The sequence below is a fragment of the Gallinula chloropus genome (assembly GCF_964237585.1).
Source record: "Gallinula chloropus genome assembly, chromosome: 2".
Lineage (NCBI taxonomy): Eukaryota > Metazoa > Chordata > Aves > Gruiformes > Rallidae > Gallinula > Gallinula chloropus.
This window is the reverse complement of record NC_140086.1, coordinates 107,932,834-107,958,147: the sequence shown is the minus strand read 5'-3', so window position 1 is coordinate 107,958,147 and position 25,314 is coordinate 107,932,834. Positions and strand designations below refer to the sequence as shown.

The 25,314-nt window shown below is 37.6% G+C and overlaps 1 protein-coding gene across 1 annotated transcript in view; it reads left to right on the top strand.

Annotated features, from left to right (window-relative positions):
• The window catches only part of SUGCT (succinyl-CoA:glutarate-CoA transferase), a gene marked incomplete at both ends in the record, with an annotated part of 338,773 nt that overhangs the window by 269,662 nt on the left and 43,797 nt on the right, over positions 1-25,314 (top strand). Inside the window, one exon of the mRNA XM_084279851.1 lies at positions 8,661-8,724. Within this exon, the coding sequence (XP_084135977.1) occupies positions 8,661-8,724 (64 nt within the window). The remainder of the gene's footprint in view (positions 1-8,660; positions 8,725-25,314) is intronic.

The following is a 25,314-nucleotide window of genomic DNA, read 5'->3' as shown; positions in this document are numbered from 1 at the left end:
GCTTTTTGATCAGAGAAACTGAGCTAGAAACATATTATTTAAATGCTGAATATAGTATTTCTACTAATTCAAAGTAGGAAAATGTTATCAAAAGCAGTTATTTGTAACAATATTGCCAGCAGTATATTACTTGCAATCCTGACTGAAAGAAGCAAAATCAGTCAGTATTTCAGCCTGTTGCAGTAATAAAATCAATGTGTTCCTGTAGCGCCTTCCAGGTGATCAATGTGGAGTTATCGATGTCATACATGAAAGGTATGCCGCAGCTGGAGACAGGCTCTTTGATCCCAGAGCCAGTGCTTTGAATGCAGCCTCACCCCATCTTGCTATCAGGATGAGCCAGGTCCTGTATCCAAAGAGCAATACAGCCAACCATCTTTGCTGCAGTATTTCTGTGAATTGAGGATTTACACATTCGAACCCAACAAAAATGTGGTTTTACAATCACATTTCAGTTCTCAGGGAAAAGAAAAACACATCTGAAAAGTATATGTATTTTTTAACCAATAAGGACAGATGCTCTTCTCTGCCACGTTTCCAGACTGATGGTGCAAGAGGTCTTCAGGGAGCTATACTTGGGAACCTGAGGGAAGGGGCCTGATTTTTGAGCACCCGTAAAGCCCCCCTGAAGTCCGGGTCAGGGTTGCAACCTTGAAAATCAGAGCATCTATGCAGTTAATTACAGGCTTGTGTCCTTGCATTTTTCTGTATTTTGGCCTGAGTTGTAAATCTTTGTTCTCTTAGTCATTATAAATATTACTTATACTGTTTGCTAATAAACCCCTCTGAAATACTTGCTTCTCCCCAAGAGTTAAAGAACTGTTTCTTCACTGGAATATGGTCTGCTATTAGAATAAAAGTACCTTCTTTTACTCTCATTATTTTCCAATACATCTGATGAAAACATTTGAGATTTATATAGACGTATTTAGCAGCTGTCTCATATTTACCTAGACTGTGAGGTATAAATTGAATTTAATACTTTTTCCTCAAGAATAAGCATGTGTTTGGCAATTAGACAATGGCAAAGGTGTTCCTACTCTGTCACAAATGGTTTTCATTGTTTAATATATTCTTGATTATTTAATCTCTCTCTCTCTTGTGCATTATACTGTGGCTGATATTTAGCAGTAAGGAGCTTTTAATTTTTACTTTGTGGCAGTAGGTGCTAAGGGAAGTAAGACATTAATACAAGAACTGAATTTGAAAGATCATTTAGGAAATTGAATTACTAAAAACATTAATTACCTGGTTCACATTGGCACAAAAACAATTTGCTGAACAGATTCTCAGGGAGGAAGAGGGTGAGGCCAGAACCTGAAGAACAGACTTTCGTAGGCTGCCTGAGAGGATCTCGCTGTGGTGGATATATTCTGTGCCAGTATTACGAACTACCAAAAGAATCCTGGAACCATATCTAGGAAACCTGGTGAAGTTTTATCATCTTTCTGATCCCTTCTTTTAGTCTAATACGCAGATTTCATAATTTAAGACTTTAGGTTAATGACTGACAAGAAGCAGTATTTCCACTGGAATGCTTCCATGGTAGGAGGAAGAACCTTTGTGGAAGGGGTTGTCTAGAACCACGCAAAAGTAGAATGCTGGTGTGGGAAATTAATAAGTGAGGTTACTCATATAGGAGTTGAAGAAAAGCTGACAAAGGAGGGCTCTCACTATTTAAAGACATCTGCCAATGATGTCAGTCATACAAAAGGTGTAAGGGACAAGAATGGAATGTACAGCAACACTGAAGGAAGGACAACTGAGAAAATCTGGAAAGCTAGTTGAGTGTAAAACTTATGAGTTAAATAAAAAATGACGTGGCCAACTCCCTGCTTCCCCAAATACACACAAAACCTATACATATCTGTATACCAACATGAGATGTGTAAGAGAAAAAATAGGTGACTTGAAATTCTTGGCAAAGAAAGAGGATCTTGACATAGTAGCCATTACAGAAGAATGTTGGAATGACAAAAATCAATAGGAGGGTGTAATACCTGGCTATAAACTGAACAGGAAGGACAGATTAGGTCATAGAGCTGGGGGAGCAGTATTAGGGCTGTACTGTTGAGCCTTCTGATCAGGAAACGGATATTGAGTCCAAAATGTTGAAGGAGATCAAAGAATCAACTAAGCCTAATGAGGTAGTAATAATGGGTGACTTCAACTACCTTCAGCTGGTTAAATGTTGCAGTGGGATAAAGCATAGGGGAAGCAATTTCTCATCACTCTGAGTGATTGTCTTTTTGAAACATTTAGTTCTAGAGCTTGCAAACAGAATGGCAGTTCTTAAGTGATGTACAGGTATGAAGTAAGAAACTCTGAAGTTCTGTATTAGAGCAGGCTTTTTGGGTTGAAGTCATGGGCACTATAAAACTTAATACAGCATTAAAGAGCCAATAGCTGGTTTATAAAACTGCTGTTAGACTGGAGGATAACTCTAGACAAATTTTACTAAATAACAAGTAAGGAAATTAAATTCTAAGAATCAACACGGAATCTACTTGAGGTGTTCTGTAGTAGAACAAGAGACACAGCAGAAAACAAGTATTTGGTTAAATGGATCAGGATTTTTTTGAACCAAAAATAAATGCTTCAGTCATCAAAACCCCATCCCTAGTGATGGCAGTAAAAAGTAATTTTGTCTACAGCATATATGTAAACAACTGTGAGGCAAAAAGGACTGTGTCAAAGCCATCGCTTCATACCCACAAAGAAAAGAAAAAAGTTTACCAGAGAGACCAACCTGAACCAAGCAGAAATCAAAAATGGCGAATAAGGATCTTCCAGTGAGCTGTAGTTTTCTTTTGTGGTATTCCTTTAGTATGAGAAATGTGGTACTAGGGACTATAACGTACAGCATTTAGCATGTCATAATAGTAAAGAGATAAACTAGCAGAATTCAATAAGCAACCCGAAACAGAAAGAAACCCCAGATTTCACTCATTTAGAATTTTGAAAAGAACAGTACTTTCGTTTAAATTAAGTACTGTTCCAGCATGAAATGATGAGATACTCCAAGTATGATGTAAAGTGGGGATGAATGTCATTCACTAATACAATACTTACGTCCCCTCATGCGGTAGAGAGATGATACTATCTTTTCCAGGTGAGCCCTGTATATTAGAAGCTGTGTTTGGAAAGAAGAATAATAAAGTTATTAGTGCTAAAAGTAAAATTTCATTGGCAACAGGACTTAAAAATGATATAACTATTGCATTGGAAAAAAGAGTCCTGGCACATGCAGATACACAAAATATTCTGCTGTGTAACATCATTCTGGAAATGTGAGACCAAACGGCATCAGATAGGGGTGTATTTTATATATTCAAATTTCAAATGAGTTAACATCTTTTTATTTGGAAAGAGATGCTTTTAGGATGTGGGATGGGATTCCAGTATGGCATTGTGTTCACAACAGGCGCTGTTACTTCTTTAGGGGGTGATTATGGCCATAACTCTATGTTCAGCATATACAGGAAAAACCGTATTATTATTTTCTTGTGGTTTGGAGGCACGAGTAGTAATTACATTTGCCAAGAGCCAGTTATCTTGTGGCTACAAAAATATAGAGAAAATGGTTACATCATTTCCTTTGTGGCCCTGAAAATCCTTTTTTCAAAACTCTGTATTAAACTCTGAGAAAGTGGTATCTGTATGAACGCGTATTTCAAATGCATGGCTCTACATTACATAGAGCTTTTTTAAACTGGGAGGGAGGAGGGCAGATGACTGACAACCTTAGATATCCCTTGATTGAGATTTGGAAGCTCATTGCATTTATGTAGTACCTTGTAGTACCTATTTGAAACCTCACTGGCATTGCAAAGAGAACCCACATTGTCACGGGTGACTGGTTATGTGCATAATCAGTTACAAATTAAAGTTGAAATGAACTAGCATGATATGAAATGAGACTTAATGGTAATTGCAGAATTTGCCAGATGTTTGCTAGGTGGCCAAACACCCCATTATCCACATGAGGAAAAAAGAAAAGCCAGCAACAATGTTTCTGATTCTCTTACCCACCATATCAGTAACACAAAGAGGTTTTTTACTTCCTTAGTATTCAGGGATGCAAGGTAGTTTAATGCTTGTTAATAATAATATTCATGATTGATTTGTGTTTCACAGATTTTGTTATTTTGCTATATAGTCTTTTTATAAAAAGAATCCCGTAGTATTTTTATTGTATATATCTATTAAGGGTCCCATAATCAAACATCAATATTCTTATAACTGGTGGAATGTCCAAGAAAAAACATATTTCTTCAAATCAACCTGATGCCATATCCTGCATGGAGATATTTGCTTTTTTTTTTTTTTTTTGATAGATAACTAGGTACTTACATGTAAGTCCCAAAGAAATCCACCATATGTATTAATTGTCTACATCTTACTTCCTTAATGAACAGTACAATCAAGGAAAAATGAGATTTTCACCTTTTCCCTTCAAGGATCTGTGAAAGTTGAAGAAGTCTTTTGTGCTACTGTGTATGCCACATGATCTTGTAAAGATGAGCTTACTGTCCCAGGTGGTCAAAGATTGAAACTAGGATTGAATTTTCCCTCTGATTGAATCTGGATTTTCAGACTCGCCAGTGTTTTATATAAAGATGAAACTTTATGCAGCCATATTGTATTTTTACATCATATTTCTTTTGAAGTTCATTTTATTCCAGTTTTCTTCCTTATGTGTCACTTAGGACTCAAGAGACTCAAACACTGAAAGAAAAATTACAGTATTGAGCTGAATATACCCACTGATAATATAAATATTAACACAGAAAATAGTGTCAGTTGAATAATTGTTTTGAACAAGGTGAGAATACAAGAAATAACTAGAGTTAATATTTGATCCTCCTTGAGAAAGCAGATGGCTAAGGGATTTTAAATCTGTTATAAAAATTTTAACCACTTTTTAACTTGCAGTTATTAACAACATTAGGGAAAAGAACAAAATTAATCATTGAAGTTATATCTGAATTACAATGAGCTTCATAGCAACTGATGTAGGTATCCTCCATGGTTTTTCTCATGACAAGCTAAAAGGAAATGGTGAAACAACTGAGAATATGTATGTTGAAATACATTAAATTACCCATGGTTTGCATTACAGAAGTAAAACATGAAGATCTTTCCTTAAAATATTCTATGTGGACTTATTTGAAATACTTACTATAGTATTGGGAAAATAACATTGAAGTAATTTTTAATTAAATAATACTCTGAGGTTAGAAGACAAAATCATATGAATTGTTCCATTTGCTGTAGTTTGAATAAAGTAATGTAAAAACCTATCCTGGCTAAACAAATCCTAAATACATTGACCTTTTTTGTCCATCACCAAACAACATTTTCTTTTTGTAACATGGGCAAATCTGGTCCTGTCTGCATATACAGTAAATAATTCCAAAGTAGAATTGTAACAACTAATGATAGACAATTGCACGTATTCTGCACTGTATACATAATATCTATTTATATTTTAAAATTCAAGAAAACTATTTAGAAAAAAATTATGTTGATGCAGTAATCATTATAACACATGCCACAAATCAGAGCAACCCTTTCTTCTATTGATTTCAGTAGTATGCAGAACTTTTTTTTTTTTTTACTATTTCTTGTGTGAGAGACTTTTCCTTTACAGTTAAGTGTCAGGAAGAATGATATAAACATGTGTGAACAGAAAAAAAATAAACCATACACAAACATGTCACAAATAACATCAAGACAACTGTTGTTTAGATATGATTGCAAAATGGTGAAATCAGGCTTTCTTCTCATTAACCAATAGACAGACAAGAGAGGTTCCCTTCTTTTATGTACAAGATCACTGCATTTGGAATAAAATGAAATGGCATGAAAAGGTTATTGCTGAAAGACAGAGGACTGTGCTTCTGATTCCCTTAGAATAATCTAATTATAATCAGTGTAAAATGCCACACAAATATTCATTTCACAGAGTCACTAGGTTGGAAAAGACCTTTGAGATCATCAAGTCCAACCATATATTTGATTCACAAAATCTCAAATGGTAACATAGTACAGTAATAGAGTATTTCTAGCTTGGAAAGAAAGCCTGCTGAGGTCTGCTGATGGCCATTGTCTTTTACATGATCTTGATTCATCAATTCCTTATGATGAACTAAGGGAAATAAAAGGGGATGGAGGACTCCACCACATTGGAAAGATCACGACGATGTGAGTGGTACAAGACAATGGAGGAGAAGGCCTTCAAGTTCTATGGATGTGAACATTGTGTTCCTCCAAAGTCTAGGATGCAGCAATGCTCAGGAGGAGTTAGTGAGGTTGTTTTTTCAATTTCTTTTTGAGAATCTGAATAGTGGAATGCATGAAACAGGAAATTACACAGTTCCTTTAAATAGTGTTACTGCTTAGAGGTTGTTTTCTTCAAAAGAAATGATGGAACTGATTATACTAATATAGGCTAATAACTAGAAAATAACAGCAATAACAGTAATGGCAATTGCAGGATTTTCAAGAAAGTAATGTATTTGAGAGGGAAAATGAACATCGTACCTATCATGAGAATGGAAATGATACTTGACTGTGTCTCGAGCAATTCTTTTAAGAGAATAGAAGTTAGACTGGTGATCCTCAAAGATACTGCAGGCTTTTCTTAGCTCATAATGTAAAGGGAGACGGAATCTTTTAAAAGTAATGTAAGCCTGCCTTATCTGGATAAGAATTGAGAGTCCTGGAGCACAGGAAGGCATAAATTTTGTGGATTCCTGAGTAGCTATTAGAGAAACTGCATGTTTTTCTTTTACCAAATGTTGCCACTTTTAGGTACAGCCTTTAATTTGCCATCTAAAAAAATGCTTATGCACCTAAGTGCTGTTGATTTCAAGTTCAAATCAGAGTTTTTTCTTGCATTTAGATCACAAATAACCCATTAAATGTACAAGGAAAGCCTATGTACCTAAGTTACAGAGAACGGAGGCCAAACTTTGGATACTGTTTGATTAAGGGCATAACTGGAAAGATTCTAAATATTATTTAAAACAAGCAATTATATTTTCCAGTTCTGTCATTTGAAACAAAATTCTGGATGTCTCAGTTGAATGTCTACCAAAATTGGTGTTAACCTTCCAAAAGAGAAATAGAGCTAATGATTTGGTACAGCGCCAAACAGTTAGACCAGTGAACAGATATTCTTCCACCAGCATCTATTATCGGAAGTATCTGGATTTCTAAATGTCAGCTAAACAGGCTCATCCCACAAGCTAAGACAAAGCTGACCTGACCTGTTGACATCACCTGTTCAGGAACGGGAATTTCTTAAGCATGCTATTCTACATAGAGAAAAGGTTCACAAAATTTGACCTGGAAAGAATGGTTAAAGGAATTAGTTTTGTTTAGTCTAGAAAAGTGCAGACTGAGGGAGGATGTGATTACAATCTTCCAGTACGTAAAAGAATGTTATAAAGATGCTAATGATTGGTTTTCTGTGTCCAGTTGGGGAAAAGACAAGAATGAAGATGTTTAATACAAAGCAAAGATATTCCGATTATGAATTAGGAGGGGGGAAAAATAGAAAATGGTGCAGACTACTTAAGAAAATTGTCAACTCATTAAAGGGAAACGTTCAATAATAATTTGACCACCACCATTAATAGATAAGGTTGCTAGTGTTGTTCACAGTGCAAGGTGAATTGGTGGATGTATTGCATGATCACTTAAGAGTCTTTGCCCATCTTCATTTTCTATAGCTGATACATTTGGCAAGGCACTCTAGATTGTTGTTACATTTGGTATGAAAAATATCAGGTTAATGGGAGGCCTGTTCATTTGTAGAGGATACTTCAATAACAAAATTTTTTTAAGAATTCTGTTTATGTGATTAAGAGTGTTAGAATGATGTTGGAATAATAGGCAAGGCAGTTATAAAGATTACTTATTGGCTTTAGATGCAGAATCCGATTAACAGCAGCAATGAGTTTGTTATTATGAATTTATTTTCCTCAGTTATTTGAGTTTTGTTTTTTTCATATGTTGTTTTCTGGTTGAGGTTAATAACGAGGAACTGGAATTTGTGATAAATAATCATTGCATATAGAAACGCACAGGGATGAAGCATAACATATCAACTTGAAAGAAAAGAAATAACATCAAAATTATGGCATCTTTCCTAAATGCTAGTAAGATCTACTAAAAATCTTGGTATCATTATATCATAGCGTGATCCGTCACAAGCTCAAAAGCAGCAGAGTAAAACAGTGAAAGAAAACCCGAGAGCATAAATTATCCGTAGGCCTTCAAAACATTGCAGATTAAAAGTTAGAGGGTAAAGGTTTTAATTCTCATTCCATGATGGTCCCAGTTGTCTGTTGGTGGTTGAAAGCATGGCATGCTTACAGCTAAGTTTCTTATGTTTGATGTTGGATATAAGAGATTAAAGATGAGACACCGAAGGTTGTACTGCATCATTTATTTAGACGCATAAATAGAGAGTATGGTCAAACATCAGTGCTTTTCTTTTATTAATTAAGCAACTTACTTGAATTATAGCTCCCTGCATTTTCAGATTTTCTGTGAAAGGACATGACTATTTACCTCTCTTTTTCCTCTTGAATTTAGGAACTGATTTTATGGTTTTTTTATTGCATACATATTTTGGGTGTTTTTTCTAGGTGCTGCATAATGGACTTGTAATGGAAATGAATCATCCAACAGCTGGAAGGATTGCTGTTCCAGGTTAGATGTTTCATTCTTTTTTCTTAATGGACCTTGAAATCAAATGCTACATGACATCCCAAGTATTTCTGGAACTCAGATGAGGACATGACACATCTTCACATTTCACTCAAATGAACAAAATTTTTACTTCTGTGCTCGTGTTCATTCCAGTAGCAGAAAAAAGGGTTAAAACGCGTGTCAGAATAGCTTCTGGTTTTCATCGGTCAGTTGTCATAAAACATGAACATGGATTTGATAATATTTGCAAACTCCCACTGCTAGAAATATTACTGCTAAATCATCCACACGAATATGTGAGTCTGTTTCTGATTTAGGTCTGTTTTGCAAGTTGCACAGGCTTCTTTTGGGACATTTCTATTGTAAAATCATAAAAAAGAATAAAAAGGAGGGAAGTTCATACTGAAGGTTTCATCACACTATTTTGTTTAATGAGATTAGATGTGAAACTGCAATAATGAAGTCTAAAATAGCTATTTTAAAGAGTACAGAAGAGTACAGGAGTCTCTCCTCTGTTAAGCTTTAAATGGATCAGAACTTGGAACTGGTGTAGCTTTAACTTCCATTAGAGTTAGTTACAGAATGGGGTTAGGATCATCTAGAGCCGTTATAAAACTTCCCATTCAGATCCTCACAGTTGGGTCTGTTTTGACAACTGAGTCTTATCTGATAATCTACTAGCTATTGGGTCAACTTTTCCTGCTTTTCTCTCTCCTGAGCCATATTGAGAATTTTTTCCCCCCTCGTTCAAAGCACCATGTCATTTTTATTTTTATAACATATTCTCCTTACATTGTGATTTTCTGTGCCAAATTCCACCCTCTGACACAGCCTCCAGTTGTCATCAATTTCAGTTGACTCAAGCACATGTAGTGGTAAGAAGAATTTGACCTATAAAATTTATCTTAATTTGCACATCCTGGAATCACACTGGGATGCAGAAAGAATTATTTGCAAGAAATCAATCCCACATTAGATCATGTTTTCTGCATGAATAGAGGGGGTGTTTTGTGTGTGTGTGTATGCTTCATATTTGCTCTTTATCACAGTTTGCATTCCACATTTGGTCCCACTAGGCTTGGATGTTTGGTTGATTGTATTAAAAAAATGCTTCTCTAATTTAGATGCATGTATATATGGAAATAATAATCCCTTTGTTTTAGTTTCTAAAGAAAAGTAATCCTGGTTTATTTACCCAAAATGAAAAGACTAATAAGGGTTTTGATTTAATTCTTTTTAAATAAGTGGGCAGAAAAGCCTTGCAGATGGTAGAGAAGGTGTGTAAGGTTTTCATGTCACATACAATATATAATCTATCTTACAGAAAGCAAATACTCCTTAAGGGGATAGGTTAAACTGCAAGAAGAGGAAGGAGATGAAAGGAATGTTCTAATGTCTGTCAGCAGCGATAGAATGTATTGGCAAGAGAGTGAGTTTTTACATAGGTAAGCCATAGTACTTCCCAAATCCTTAGTTATTTTTTATTTTATTAAACCAGTGACACTGCACTAAACTAGAATAAATCATCTTAATCTCTAATGGTTTGCCATTTAGATGGGATTCTATGAAGAGTTTCTTGTACCGAAGCAGATGGCTGAAATGGTTATTGGATATTTGAGCAGGAAAAGGAGAATTCCTTCCTTTCCTGGCATGAGAGGATAAGGAGGGGGAGGCAGGGGAGGGAAGGGTGAAGGACACACATTCAGTGTGAGCAGAATGAACCTATTGATATCACTGGAAAGACAGTGCATTACTCTGTCCGAAAATCAGACCATGTAAGTGAGTTTGGCCACTATTGATGGTAGGTAATGGAAGCACCCTGGAGTCGTCCTGGTCAATAATGTATCTGTAGGCTACAGGGAAGAATGTGCAGAGAAGCCCTCTGGTAGATAAAGTGTTTCTCAATGACTAAAATAGTAACAATGTTTTTTCTTTTTTTTTCCCAATGTGATTCTTGAGTGTATTGTATTTAGTAGAGAACAACTTTACTGAGCTCTCAGTTTTTGGCTCAAGGTTGCTTAATAAAGATGTTAAAGTAAATGTTGAAAATGAATAGACTAAGAAGTGCCTCCTTGAAGAGACTGAAGAGACTCTGATCCCAAAATAAAAAGGGTGACTATTACTTCTTAACCATATAAGCCAGATTTTTATGCGTCTTTTAGTAAGTGAATTGGACATCACACTTGAGCCTCTTGACAGAGGTCAGATGTGCTGCCAAGTAAAGTTGTGAGTGCAGTGACATATTCTTACTGTGTGAGAGCATGCTGACAGATTTCAGCTCCAAGTATCATGGTTAGCCTCTGTGTCTATCATACTGGCTTGGAGTAGTCCTTCTCCAGGCATGTCCCCACTTTGCAAGTGGGTTCAAATCTGTATATGAATTCTTACTTGTAGATCTTGTATCTTGAAATTCTGAGGGATTTTGCCATTGAATTTAATGTAGGCTACATTTTTAACTTTGGGCTTGGGGTTTCATACCTGTTCTTTGCTTAAATATCTTTTGATACGGTTATTGAATTTGATTCTTTCCACACCTAGTCAGTGCTTTCCCCCTTGCCTTTTTTTTGTAATTCCCATCTTGAGATATAATGTGTGCTGATAGGCATTGTAAACTGCTGGTAGAGCTGGAGTGGGAGAAGTCACATCGTAAAAAACATACTCCTATTAATTTTTCTTTTTGAAATGCATACCCTGCTTTTTTAATATTTCTTGATTCAAGAACTGAAAAATGTCTTTGCACATACACACTGCTATTACTATTAGAAAGATATGACGTGAGAAAGGGAGTTCATCATGTCCAAGAGTGACTGTATACAAGAATCTAAGACCATTTTAAAGAAAAATGTGGTTCTGTGATAGTTGAGTGATTTCATTAGGAAGTTTCATATATGCCATTCAGGATATTCGTGTCGTGAAGTTATTCTAGAGCTGACTTGTATAAATATACATGTAGTTGACATATCATATATACAGAGGGTGCAATACGGTGAGAGACCCTCGCCTGGCTGTACTGATGAATCTCTTCTGGCTCCATACCTGAAGTTAGCTTACCATCTTTAGTTCAGAGCAGGGCTCTGAACATGGCCACCAGCTGGAGCACCTTAGAGAAGAGGCTCAGTAACAGGGGCTGGGGAAAAAGCAGCTTCAGGGGAGCCTAACGTCAGGCCCTCCCAGCACTGACAGGGAGGTTATCAATGTGAAGAGCCACACATTTCAATGCAGTGCATGGTGAGAGGATGAGAGACAAGAAAGATTCTGACCAGATATCAGGAAAATCTTTTTCTTCATGATAACCAGGCAGTGGAGCATGTTAAACAGAGGTTGTGCAGGCTCTGTTCTTGGAGGTTTCCAGGAAACAACTAGATAAAACCATGAGCAACCTGGTCTGACCTCACACCCGACCCTCATTTGAGCAAGAGCTTGGACTGGAGATCTCCTGAAATCCTTTCTAGCTTGGATTATGTTTAGTCTGTGATTAATGTCAGTATCTCTTCACTCGGCTCTGTTGTGCTTAGCCCATTCCATAGAGATCCGGAGGAGAAATTATATAGTTTTAAGGAAATGAGGAATGTATAGCACAGAAAGTACTTTTGAGGGCAAAAAATTATAAGGGAGAGATGTCTTATAGGGTGCATGATTGCAGATGATGCTGGGTGGCACAGAGACAATACAGTGAAGTGAAGGAACAAAATTTCAAGAGGCGTTAGCATCTGGGTTAGTCTTGAACTACTTTGCCAAAGACTAATGGACTTTTTCTGAAAAGTAGTAGTCTGTGGATTTCTGGAAGCCACTGAGCAATTTATTCTGAGTTGCAATGCAGAGCAATATGGATACCAACCCATATTAACTATGGAGAAAAAGCTAAGGGATGAAATGCAGTCTTGCCTAAACCCTTTCTATTATCATCTACTTTATATGGTTTAGGAAACTTAAATAATAATATTCCCAGCTTCTGCATTATCTAGTTTCTTTAGACTTTTAAAAGCTGACAGTTGGTTGTTTTTTTTTTTTATATAGTCGAAACAATGTTTGTGATATGATGGGTTTTTTTTTATAAAAGAAAAAGCAGAATGCATTGAGGTGTCCCTAACAAACTAACCTTTTTAGAATTTATTAACTAACAGGAACCTCTGTGAAATAAACCTTGTTTCTGACCTATTTAATCCTTAGTGAACTGGCAATTTGGATATAAGCCTACCCTTTGGAATCATCTCTCATCAAACAGGAAACAATAGAACTCTAGAAATCAAGTAAAACACCTCTTCCAGACAAAACAACTATTCTCAGTTTTGATAATGTTTATATTGTGCGTTCTTCTCATCCCCATTTCCTGAGATGATAAACACTATGTCTGTCCTTTGGCCCATGATCTGGATCAAGGATGTCTTTATTGCTCAGAAAGGCAAACTTCATACCTGGCTTTATGCTCTTGAGATGATTGGGGGGGAAGGCGGAGGGGGCCTGCTCCAAGCTCAGTTAGGAAACGCAGTACAGGATTCCTCCTTGGCATAGATTTCTTGGAATGAATTCAGGCAATCTGTGTTAATTAATCAACCCACTCAGGAGAAATGTCCCTTTTTCCGGTCTTCTCCTGTCACTGTGCATTACAAATATAGTACTAAAACAGGAAAGAGCATTTTTTCAGAGATAGGCTTTTCCTGTTGTATGATTCATTAAATACTGTCATAGTTCCATGGAGACTTAATTGCCATCAATCTCTTAGAAGAATGGTTTTAAGGAACAAGATGAAGAGGCAAGAAGTCCAATAGAACTTCCTTACTATGCCACAGATTTCTTCCTTAATCTTGGACAAATCACTCTCTGTGCCTCACCTTACAAATCATCTGAAGCTTTTCAGATCTTAGTTAACAGTTGAAATATACTTTGATTTCCAAGGGAAGGAAGTTCTTGGAAAAACTCTACGCATTATTTTAAATACGTATTCCTATTTAGTATGTGTGCATTTATACTTATTTTTTCCATGTATGGGGAAGAGCAGTTACAGGTGCGGAAATAACAGCAGGGTATCTATGTGCTTGATCAGTACATTTCAATGCAGGGAGCAGGTGTGGCTATTAGTGATACATGCTATCTTTCTTTGATCATTAAATGTAAGTGCAGTGGGGGAAGCTTCAGTAGGACTAGATATATGGCAGAGAAAAGCGATTCCTTCTTGGGGGAGGTTTGCAGGAAATTAAGGAAGTCTGTACTCCAATCCATCGTTTCCTGCAGCTAGGAGATCCCACAATACAGGAACAACAACAACAACATAAGAAATCCCAAGAATTTTTTTTTTTCTTTTTAAGAACCTCTGCTTGAACTTCTGCTTCTGTCTGCTTCTCATCAGGCAGCTTTTTCATATGCATGTGTGCATGCGCGTGGTTGCATGCGTGCATGTGCATAACTGATGTTGATTGAAAAATTTTAATTTCACTTCACTATTTATGGTACATTGGAGACAAACAGTTTCACCGGCATTACCGTTACCTCACTCGCCTTTTTTAGTCATCAGGGCTGACTGTTTATGTCTTTTACATTCATAGAGCTGATTTCAATTTTGAGGAATTCAGGGCCATTACAGGAACTCGGCAGAAATGATGTATGACAGCACACTTAGCTATCCTCAAAATGCTTAAAAAAATCTTCATAAATACATAAACAATATATTCATGCTGATTGCAAAAGCAGAAAAGAGATGGTGGGAATGGCAAGGAATATGTTCTAAGCTTCAGGATTATGTAGAAATGGCTAGCCTATGCTTTTAATGAATGATGCTTTAATTTGGAATCTTTTAAGATTCCTTTTAAAGTAAGACATAAGCAAAAAGCCTTTTCATATTTTTGCTCCTCTGTCATATGTTTCCAGAGTATTTCTCTACTGTATATTTTAAAATTTGCTGTACCTCCCAGAAATGGTCTTAGTGCCACAGTTAATACTTTTAAAGCTAACGTTTTAAGGAATAAAAGCCATCTGTTTCTTACTTACTTCTGGGACTTCATTTGTTGGGGGAAGTTAAAACATAGTGGAAGCCTTTTCTGTCAGGCTCAGAGTAACTGAGTAGCGATACCAAGTGAGACCAACAGCACTGTGTGTTACTCAGGCAGCGGCGCTCCAGGTCTGTCATTCTGAGCTGGGGTCTCCTCTTGGCAGACCCTAGGTTTTTGTCTTTCTTTAAATTGTGGCAATCAAAGTTGCATTTCTTACATCACATGTTCCCTTTCCAGGACTTGACACTGCCATGTTGGGAGGGGAAACAAAAATATTTCAGTGGAGGTGATCCGCCCCTTCTACTCTGCACTGGTCGGGCCCCACCTAGAGTATTGTGTCCAGTTCTGGGCTCTCTGGTATAGAAAAGACAGGGATCTCCCGGAGAGAGCCCAGCGGAGGGCTATGAAGATGATTAAAGGACTGGAGCATCTCCCCTATGAGGACAGGCTGAATGAACTGGGGCTGTTTAGCCTTGAGAAAAGAGAGCTAAGAGGGGATCTTATTAATGTTTATAAATATCTCAAGTGTGGGACACAAGGGGAAACAGCCAGCCTTGTTTCAATGGTCTGTGGAGACACGACAAGGGGTGATGGCTGCAAGTTGGAGCACAGGAAGTTCCACACCAACATGCAGAAGAACTTTTTCACTGGGAGGGTGACAGAGCACTGGGACAGGCTTCTCAGGGTGGTTGTGGAGTCTCCTTCTCTGTAGATACTCAAGACCCATCTGGATGCCTACCTGTGCAATATGAGCTAGGGAGCCTGATTTGGCAGGGTGTTTGGACCCGATGATCTCTCAAGGTCCCTTTCAACCCTTACGATTCTGTGATTTTGTGAAAAGCAGGGACATTTTCCCACCCAGTGCATTATAAGGCAAGTGAAATGGTGGTTGAATGATCAACATTTTGCTGAATGTTGATCAATAATTATACTCCTTACTGGAGAATGTTTTCTTTGTATTTTCCTCCATGTGTCCTAAGATATACTAGAATTTCCTTTAAATTAGACATGATAGTTTGCTGTGGAGAATAAACCAAACACTATCATCTTTCTGTTATGTATGAGGAAAAAAATTTAAGTATTAACTGAGTAGCCAAATAAACTCATTATTCCCACCAATGGTGATATTCCTAGAACTCAGCTTTGTTTAAAACTATTTTTTGTCTGTTTAAATGTGTTTTCCACTTTCTATGTAAGTAATAGTAACTTAGAAAGCACTTGCTTAACCCTCACGCTCTAACAAGCATAGCCAGGTGCTCATGCAGTTCAGGGTGTGTGATTATAAAGATATATCTTCATGCCTCGGGTGCATTGTAAAACAGCCAAATTACTTCAACACCCATAAATTGTAAGTATATCTTTATGATCTTTAATAATTATTGGATAAGAAAAGGAATCTACTGTCAGCTAAAAAAGTTTGGTTTCATTAAATGTAAAAATATGTTTTAAACATTCAGACAATTTTATGTAATCTCTGGGATACTGAGTATACTAATCCTCATTTGTGTTTCCACCATGTCTTCTTGACCCAAGCCTCCCCTGAACAGAATGACTGGACTTAAACTGTTTTCTGTGAACTTAGAGGGCATTAGATCATGTAACTTGCCTTCTTACAACATTGGCCATAGAATTTCACTGATTTACTCCTTTCATGTGTATTTCACCACAATTTGTCTTAACCAGAATTCCTCAAGAGATGAAAATGTAATCAAATATTGCCTCTTTCTTCAAATGCCCTATCAGGGTCACTTTTTAAAAACCCATGACATGCTTCTAATTCAGTGTTGCCTAGCTTTATAGAGCAATAATCTATTTATTTTTTAATGTTTTTCATGAGTTTTAACTACTTTGGTTTTCTCCTCCTGAAAGTACTTACATGAAAAAAGTCACATCTAGATGACATTTTGACAAACTGTGTCAGGGTATTTGCCCAGGTCTTTTCAGGCCCATTTTGTAAGCAAAGTGCTTCAGCTTTATAACTCTGTCTTTTTTTTTTTATTATTGCAGTCGCTGTACTGCGTATTTACAGAAAAAATTTGCAGTTTGATAGAACTAATCAAAAACCTCCTGCCTGACTCTGGGCAAGTCTTTTAGCCCATGAAATTGCATAGCTCACTTCTTCATCCAAAAAATATGAGATAATAGAACTCACAAGTAAATATGCTCATTTTTTTTTCCAAATTATAATAATGATGGTATGTGAAAATTCATTCTCTGGGATATATTTACCTTTTTTATCTGTAGTTCCTGAAGAGCAGGGTGTGTTGAAGTTCTAGCTACTGTGAATTTCAATTATTTTGGCTTCTCTTCCTTGTACTTTGTGCAACCCTTTCTAGAAATGTTCTGCCCAGAAATTAATCTTATTCCATCTAAATCTCTTTTTAAAAGAAGAGTATTGCCTCACTTAGAGATATGAGGTGTCTGCCCATACAGTAAAAACGATATTGATGTATTTAGCTCTTATGTTGCATTTCAAGATTGTATCCAATTTGCTTGCTGATTTAATCCTGCAGACTGTTTCAGGTTATTTTTCTTCAGTTAAGTTTTGAGGGTTTTTTCCTAATATGAATAGAAAGCAATGATTTTGATGCTTCTTATCTCTCTAGATCCCTTTAAGTAGTCAATTAAGACACAATTTGGGTAAATTTGAATCCAAGAACCTCTTCACCTATTCTGAAACTTGTGTCTGCTATTAGTTTTGATACAGTTCACCAGCAGATCTTCCTTGTATAAAAGTTCTGCTTTGAAATGCAAGCATAAAGTGATTTAAGACCTGAGTCTTCAATATTCCAAATAATGCCTTAATATTTTAGCTATCAAAAATAAAGCATTGCTGCCACCTCTTCTGCCCCCTGCCATTTTGCTAACTATTATGGAGATTTTTTTGAGTTCTGGAAGGGCAGGAAATTCCTAAGAGTTTTTAAAAAGTTTTGTGACTACATGTGATTTTTTTTCCAGTTTTTTATTTATGTGTTATTGTTCACCAAATTTGTTTAAACTGGCAAATATGGCTTTAACTTTTTTTTTTTTCAAATAGAAGTAGCTAGTCCATCCTATCATTGCAAATGTTTTAAACCAAGACAGAACAGATGTGGACTAGTGTCGTCCAAGGTCTATTGAAAACATTAGGTATTGGATCAAGACACAATTAGAAAAATCTTCCTAACACACAGTCAACTAAGTTACTGAACAGAGTCCCCTAAGAAGACATGAAATCCCTTTTTCTTAGGAAGTCTAAAATTAGACTGAACATGGCAGTAAATAGAAACAGTTTATGATACAAAAAAAATCAGATAATCATTCTATTAAAAGCGATTGATAACTTAATAAGATTTAAATAGTGGTGTCAGTTCACTGGTTTAAATTAAAGTTCTTTAGAGATTGTGCTTTTGGCAGGCCAATAAAAAGTTTGTATTGATTTGTGTGTAAGAGGAGTGTTCCTCGCGGGTTTTGAACTGGATGCAGAGATGAATTGAGGCAGAGGCTCGCAGATTGGAACAAGCTTTCTAATATTCTTTGAAAGCTCATTTTAGAAACATCACAAGGAACATAAAATCAGGCACATTTGTGAAGAGAGGCAGTACAGTTTACAAACAAACATGTGGGGCAAATAGAATTTCAAAGCTGATCATGCACAAGTACCGAACTGCAGTTGTCTCACTTGCACATTCTGAAAGCACAACCACATGTACACATCTGCTATTCCCAGCCCGTGAGCACAGACATACTTACATGAGCCTGTATAAACTCAGAGGAATTTGATAGTATTCTAAAGAAATGTCAGGATTAGCACTACAAAATTAAACTGCGTTGCTTTGACTATGAGATGTGGATTCCTATATGAATAAATCTATGATGAAAACTGTGCTGTTTGCTGAGTTACTCTTGGGAATTGCTTTCCCTTTCTCAAAGAACTGGGTAGTACAATTTTCGTCTGGAGCTGAGCTAGTGAATTTTATTTTGAGCCAGGTTAAGTTCCAGTGATGCCATGCAGTCATTTCTTCCTAGCTTTATTGTCCATGCAGTATGTTTTTTCAGCGTCACCTAGCCTGAACTATTTTTGATTACTGAAATCGTCAGTGAACTTATGTTTCTGCTTTTTAAAAATGGAAAATGTTTGTATGATGGGGGCACACCTCAAATATGGGTTTCATACTGGAAGAATTCTTAGCTTTCAGGTCTCACTCCTCTGCCAAAACCTAATGGTCATCTGGGATCCCAGCACAATCCTATGTTATCTTCTCAGCTGCCTTAATCTTAAGAAGTTGAGAAGCTAAAGCAAAACACCCAGGGGGCACTGCCCTGGGAACATCAGTGGTATCTGTGCTATGCCAGCGATCAGGAGTTGTGCTGATAGCAGAGAAATTAAACCAGAACCTGCAGCACACATGGCCACTGCAGGACAACAGGAGTAATTTTTCAGCTTCAAAGTTCAACTTAGGCAGGTGCAAAATCTAACAGCTTTGACCAAGAGAAGAGTGGTTCACAGCAAACAGCATAGTGTCAGGGTGGAGAAGAGAAGGCTTAGACTCAAGTACCATACTGATAAGAAAACATGGGGATGGATTTGAGGAAGGAGTTGATAGGCGTAGACCTGCACCGGTGGGTACAGACAGTTTCCATCCTTACACTGATCCTTGCTAGTTGGTGTCAGTGGTTAGTCAACCCAGTATTCTGAATTTCAGAAGTTCTGTAGTACTTGTTATGTTTCAGTTCTCTTGTGGTTCAGTGAAAACTTCAAAACAATAGGTGAAACTGCATTCCGGTCTGAGACAAAGTAATGTTTAGAAACTCTTTTGTTTTCATGTATGGTTTGTCTCTTGGGATATATTTTCTTGTAGAAGTGCTTAGACTACTTCATATAGAAAATCAAAAACCTCTTTGCAAAGGTGTTTTCTTTCTATAGAATTCTATCAGGTATTTCCATACCAGTATAATGAATTATGTACTTGATCATGTGAATGCACTGCTGTCATGGTTTGGTCCCACACTGCAACTTACTTACCCTTCCTTCCTCCCCAGTGGGATGAGGAGGAGAATCAGAAGAAAAAGGTAAAACTCTGGGGTTGAGAAAAGGACGGCTTACTGGAACAGAAAAGGAGGATAAAAAAATAACAATGAAAATACTTAGAATGTTGTCCTGGTTCTGGCCAGGACAGAGTTACCTTCCCCAGGCAGCCAGCACAGGTGAGCAGAGTTGGTCTGCGCTGTTTTCCACATTATGTGACATCACTCCCCTGTAAAATGGGCTGGTTAGGGAGGGGTGGGTACATGCGGCTCCCGGACAGTTCAAGAGCAGTTGGGCATTGGCAGCCAGTCATTGTGTTGGTGCAGTGCTCAGTATTATCATTGCTAAAGTGCTCAGTGTTATCACCGTGTGTGTGTAGATTTTTGTGTCGGTAGTATTTACCTTTGCTAGCTTCCAAGACAGCAGTCTAGAATAAGAACTATGTTTTTAAGTCTTAAAAGGGAATGTTTACTTCCTGATTTCCTCACCACTCACAAATCAATGTCCCCACTGTGTGATTTAATAGTTGTTTTATCTTAAAACACAGTTTAATAGCCTGCCCTCCTACTCCTCGTTTTTGGGTGAAGTCTAACTTAGATATAGCTGCATAGCAAGGTTACATTGGAAGATACTATTTTAATCTATCTTTCAAGTACTTATGAAATCCTGATGCTGTGTGGAAAACTACTGGGGAGGAACAGGAGAAACTGGAGGAGTAACTCAGAATTCAATAGAAAACCCTTGTCTTTCTATGACATAATGTTTCAAGATGTTGGCTAGCGTGGAATTACTTTGGAACCTTCCTTCCAGATGACATTAAGAAAGCAAGCAATACCAGGTTTAATACTGTAAGATGACTTCTAGTTTCTCACTGCTAGATGGTTTGTCACCCACCAACCTAAGTGTGAGATCTGTTACCATTTCCATGAATTTGTATTTACTTTCAAGATTTTTCTGTGACAAGTCCTTAAGTCTTTGTTGCTTGGTTTTGTTTTGTTTTTTTTTTTTTTTAAATTAGGGAAGTTTGCAGTGAGTTGCCATATTGTGAGGCTTAGCATATAATTCTACTGCTCAGATATTTTCAGAGACGGGTATTCATTTTCCAGGTGTGCCCAGACATTAATCAAAATGCTTCATTGAGTGTATTTAAAAGCTATAAGGCTTATCTGACTTGAGCAACAGCATTATACTGGGCACCAGTTCAAATGAAATAAAATAAAAATATGTAAATATATGAAATAATAATTATGCATCATAACATATTTATGTATTACACCTGCATATCAGATATTAATGCATATTATATACTGTTATAGACCATAACAGTCATGATGCCCATTGTGTTGAATTGTAATGAAGGAAGAATTAGGTAGTTTCAGTATTATAAGTCATAAGCAAAGGTTATGCACAAAATTCAGATATCTGATTGCTTTGTGTTTAAAATATTAACTATTCTTTTTCACAAAATGTTTTATGATGGAAATTACGGTAACTTAAAAAACCTCCAGCTAATCCCTGGTATCATATTGCATTTTTATCTATTCATCTGTGAGCAGTATATATGTGTAATTGCAATTATCTGTGATATCAAAGACAGGAAAAAAAAATCATTATTTCTTTATAAGCAAGATTTAAAGTATTGGATATATTCAGGGAATTTACATGCTCTGATGATTCATGGCAATTACATTGTGGAAACTAAATGTCTTAGAAACTTGTGGATAATTTTTAAACTCAGGATGAATGAATTCAACAAATGTCTTATTTACAGTGAAGTGTGTCCTCAGTAAAAGTGCTCTGCTCTTTTTTGAAGTTTTTATTCTATTTTCAGGAGCTTTGTCACATAATTTTTCCAAATTTACTGTAATTAATGAGAAGTAATGATCAGTAATCAACTTAAATGTATGGAAAAATATGGAACTTAACATATGCAAGACAAAATTTAAGCATTCCAATTCACAGTACACTTTGTAGTATATTGACTGATAATTACACAGAGCTATTAAGAGTATTCATTTGTGGAGGCTCTTTTGAAAGTCAAGCAGTAAGATTGAAACCTCAATCATAATTTAGGAAATTTCTGTCTTTTAGTGCTTAATGTCTCTACCTGAAGATACTTAGTAGTTCAAAATTTACCTCTATATTTCAGTAATGTGACCATTACTACCAACTGTCTTGTTAAAAAAAACCCAAAACAAACAACAAAAAACCTCCTGCTCCTAGTGACTGGGACATTTGACTACCACCTTGGGGAGGAAGGACTGTGTATTTGTTTGTTTGTAGAATCACAGAGTCTTTTATGGTTGGAAAAGACCTCTAAGATCAACTCCCTGTCCAGTACCACCATGTCAACTAAACCATGTCCTAGGGTGCCCCATCTACACATTTTTTTGAACATGTTCAGGGATGGTGACTGCACCACCTCTTTGGGAAACCTGTTCCAACGCCTGACCACTTTTTCAGTGAAGATTTTTTTCCTAATATCCAATCTAAACCTCCCCTGATGCAATTTGATAATTTTTCCAATCATTCTATTGCTAGTTACTTGGGAGAAGATGTCAATTCCCACCTAACTACAGTCTAATTTCAAGTAGTTGTAGGGAGCAAAAATAAGCTCTCCCCTCAGACATCTCTTCAGGCTAAACAACCTCAGTTCCTTCAGCTGCTCCTCATAAAAACTTATGCTCCAAACACTTTGCCAGCTTTGTTGCCCTTCTCTGGACCCACTCCAGCACTTCAGTGTCCTTCTTGTAGTGCAGGGCCCAAAACTGACCACAGTACTCGAGGTGCAGGTATCCATCATTCTGAGATAACAGCTAATTTCCACTTCATTGCTGCTTTTAGCTACTTAACTAGCAATACATATGGGCCAAAGATACCAATCCAGGTGGGAATGCAGTTATACTTAATTCAGGTCTTGTTTTTGTGTGAGGATGCAATTGGTATACAACTCAGCCTTTGAAAGACTTATGACTTCTGATTATATGCTGGGTTCTTCCAAAGGTCTCATGTTTCCAGTCTTTACTAAATACTGCAACTGTGAAACATAATGACTGAGGCATGCTGGCAGAGAAAACAATTTTCTCCTGAATTTTAAGGTATAATGGATATAAAGTTCACTTGCCAGTGGCTTTCTCACGCTGGTAACATTCAGCCTATAATAAAAACCATGATGATTGAATGGATGCACATCTATGTAGCTGAGAGCTATGTAATAGGAAAAAAATAAAGCTAATTATTAAGACAATGTACATTCGCCAGAGAACTTAACACTCTTATGTGACCTTGCACCCTGCAGGATGTGATATAAACTGTATTTTCTAATGCTATTGCATGTATTTGACAAAAATGGATTTACAAAAGGTAGATCCTGTCAAACTAACCTGATCACCTTCTATGACAAGGTGACCCGCTTAATGGACGAGGGGAAGGCTGTGGATGTGGTCTACCTGGACTTCAGTAAAGCCTTTGACACAATTTCTCACAGCATTCTGACTGAGAAACTGGCTGCCACTGGCCTGGACAGGTGGACCTTCAGCTGGGTTAAAAACTGGCTGGATGGACAGGCCCAAAGGGTGGTGGTGAATGGAACCAAATCCAGCTGGAGGCCGGTCACAAGTGGCGTCCCCCAGGGCTCCAGTCTTGTTCAACATCTTTATCAATGACCTCGATGAAGGGATTGAATGCTCCCTCAGTAAGTTTGCAGATGACACTAATCTGGGAGGAAGTGTTGATCTGCCTGAGGGTAGGGAGGCTCTTCAGAGGGATCTGAACAGGCTGGACCGATGGGCTGAGACCAATAGAATGATGATTAACATGGCCAAGTGTAGAGTGCTGCACATGGGCCATAATAACCCCATGCAACACTACAGACTTGGGGGGAGACTGGCTGGAGAGCTGTCAGGCAGAGAAGGACCTGGGGGTCTTGGTTGACTGCTAACTGAAAATGAGCCAGCAGTGTGCTTGGGCGGCCAAGAAGGCCAATGGAATCTTGGCTTGTATAAAAACAGTGTGGCCAGTAGGTCTAGGGAGGTAATTGTGCCCCTGTACTCGGCATTGGTGAGGCCACACCTTGAGTACTGTGTTCAGTTCTGGGCTCCCCACCATAAGAAGGACATTGAGGTCCTTGAGCGAGTGCAGAGAAGTTCAACCAGGCTGGTGAAGGGGCTGGTGGGCAAATCCTATGAGGAGTGGCTGAGGGAGCTGGGGATGTTTAGCTTGGAGGAGGCTGAGGGGAGATCTTATCACCACCTACAACTACCTGAAGGGAGGTTGTAGAGAGGTGGGCGATGGTCTCTTCAGCCAGGTGACAGAAGATAGAACAAGAGGAAATGGCATGAAGTTGTGCCAGGGCAGGTTTAGATTGGATATTAGAAAAAAATTTTTTACTGAAAGAGTTGTTAGGGCCTGGAACAGGCTGCCCAGGGAGGTGGCTGAGTTGCCTTCCCTGGATGTGTTTAAAAAAAGGGTAGATGAGGTACTTAGGGATATGGTTTAGCATAGGATGGGAATGGTTGGACTCGATGATCTACAAAGGTCTCTTCCAACCCTGTGATTCTGTGAAAATAAGGAACTGTATCCACCTAGTTTTTCTTTCCCTTACACTTGTACACCATAGGCCTAAAGGATGGCTTTAAGCCATACATGTTGTGTATTGTGGTTAGATTATCTGAATTCTATTTTTTTTTCTGTATAAACAAGCAGGTAATTTGAAATAGATACTTTTTAAATATTTTTTTTTCTAATCTTCTGTACTGGAGCTTATTGCCCCCACTTCCACCAAGGGTTTTTTCAGTAGCCTTAATTTGTACCAGAAATCTCTAATGGGGCCACATGCCCTTCATATATTATATACTAAAGGAGATACTGGGCAACAGGACATGGTCACACTGTCATTCACACTGTCATTTTGAACTGAAGGAATTAATTTAATGTGAAGGGATATAAACAATACATCTCTCTTGAGAATTGCTTCCTTTATTATGTAGACTGACAGTATGATGGGTAGAGAGCTGTTTGAAGGGCAGGGTTAAAAGTGCTGAACAGGGCTTCCTGTGGATGGCAACCAGTCACCAGCAGTATTCCTCAGGGATCAGTTCTAGGGCCAGTTCTGTTCAATCCTTTTATCAATGATCAGAACGAACCATTAACAAGTCTGCTGATACTAAACTGGGAGGTGCTGTTAACTCTTGAGGGACAAGAGGCTTTGTGGAGGGTTCTGGATAGATTGGTGCTTTCAGAAATCATCAATGGTATGACATCAAACAAGAACAAATACCGGATCTTGCACCTGGGGCAGAGTAACGTGACACAACTCTGATTGGGAAAGGAGTAGGAGAGTGGCTGGAGAGCAGCCCTGCAGGAAAGGGTGGGGTACAGGTGGGGAGGAGGTAGGGGGACATCGCTGGTTGACAGGAGGCTCAACAGCGGTCAGCAGTGTACCTTGACAGCTGAGAGGGCTAACTGCATCAGACACAGTATCACCAGCTCATCAAAAGAAGTGATTATCCAATGGTAATTAGCATAAGTGCAGCCTCACCTCAGTATTGTGTGCCGTTCTGGACCTCACAATTTAAAAAGGATGTTAAGGTACTC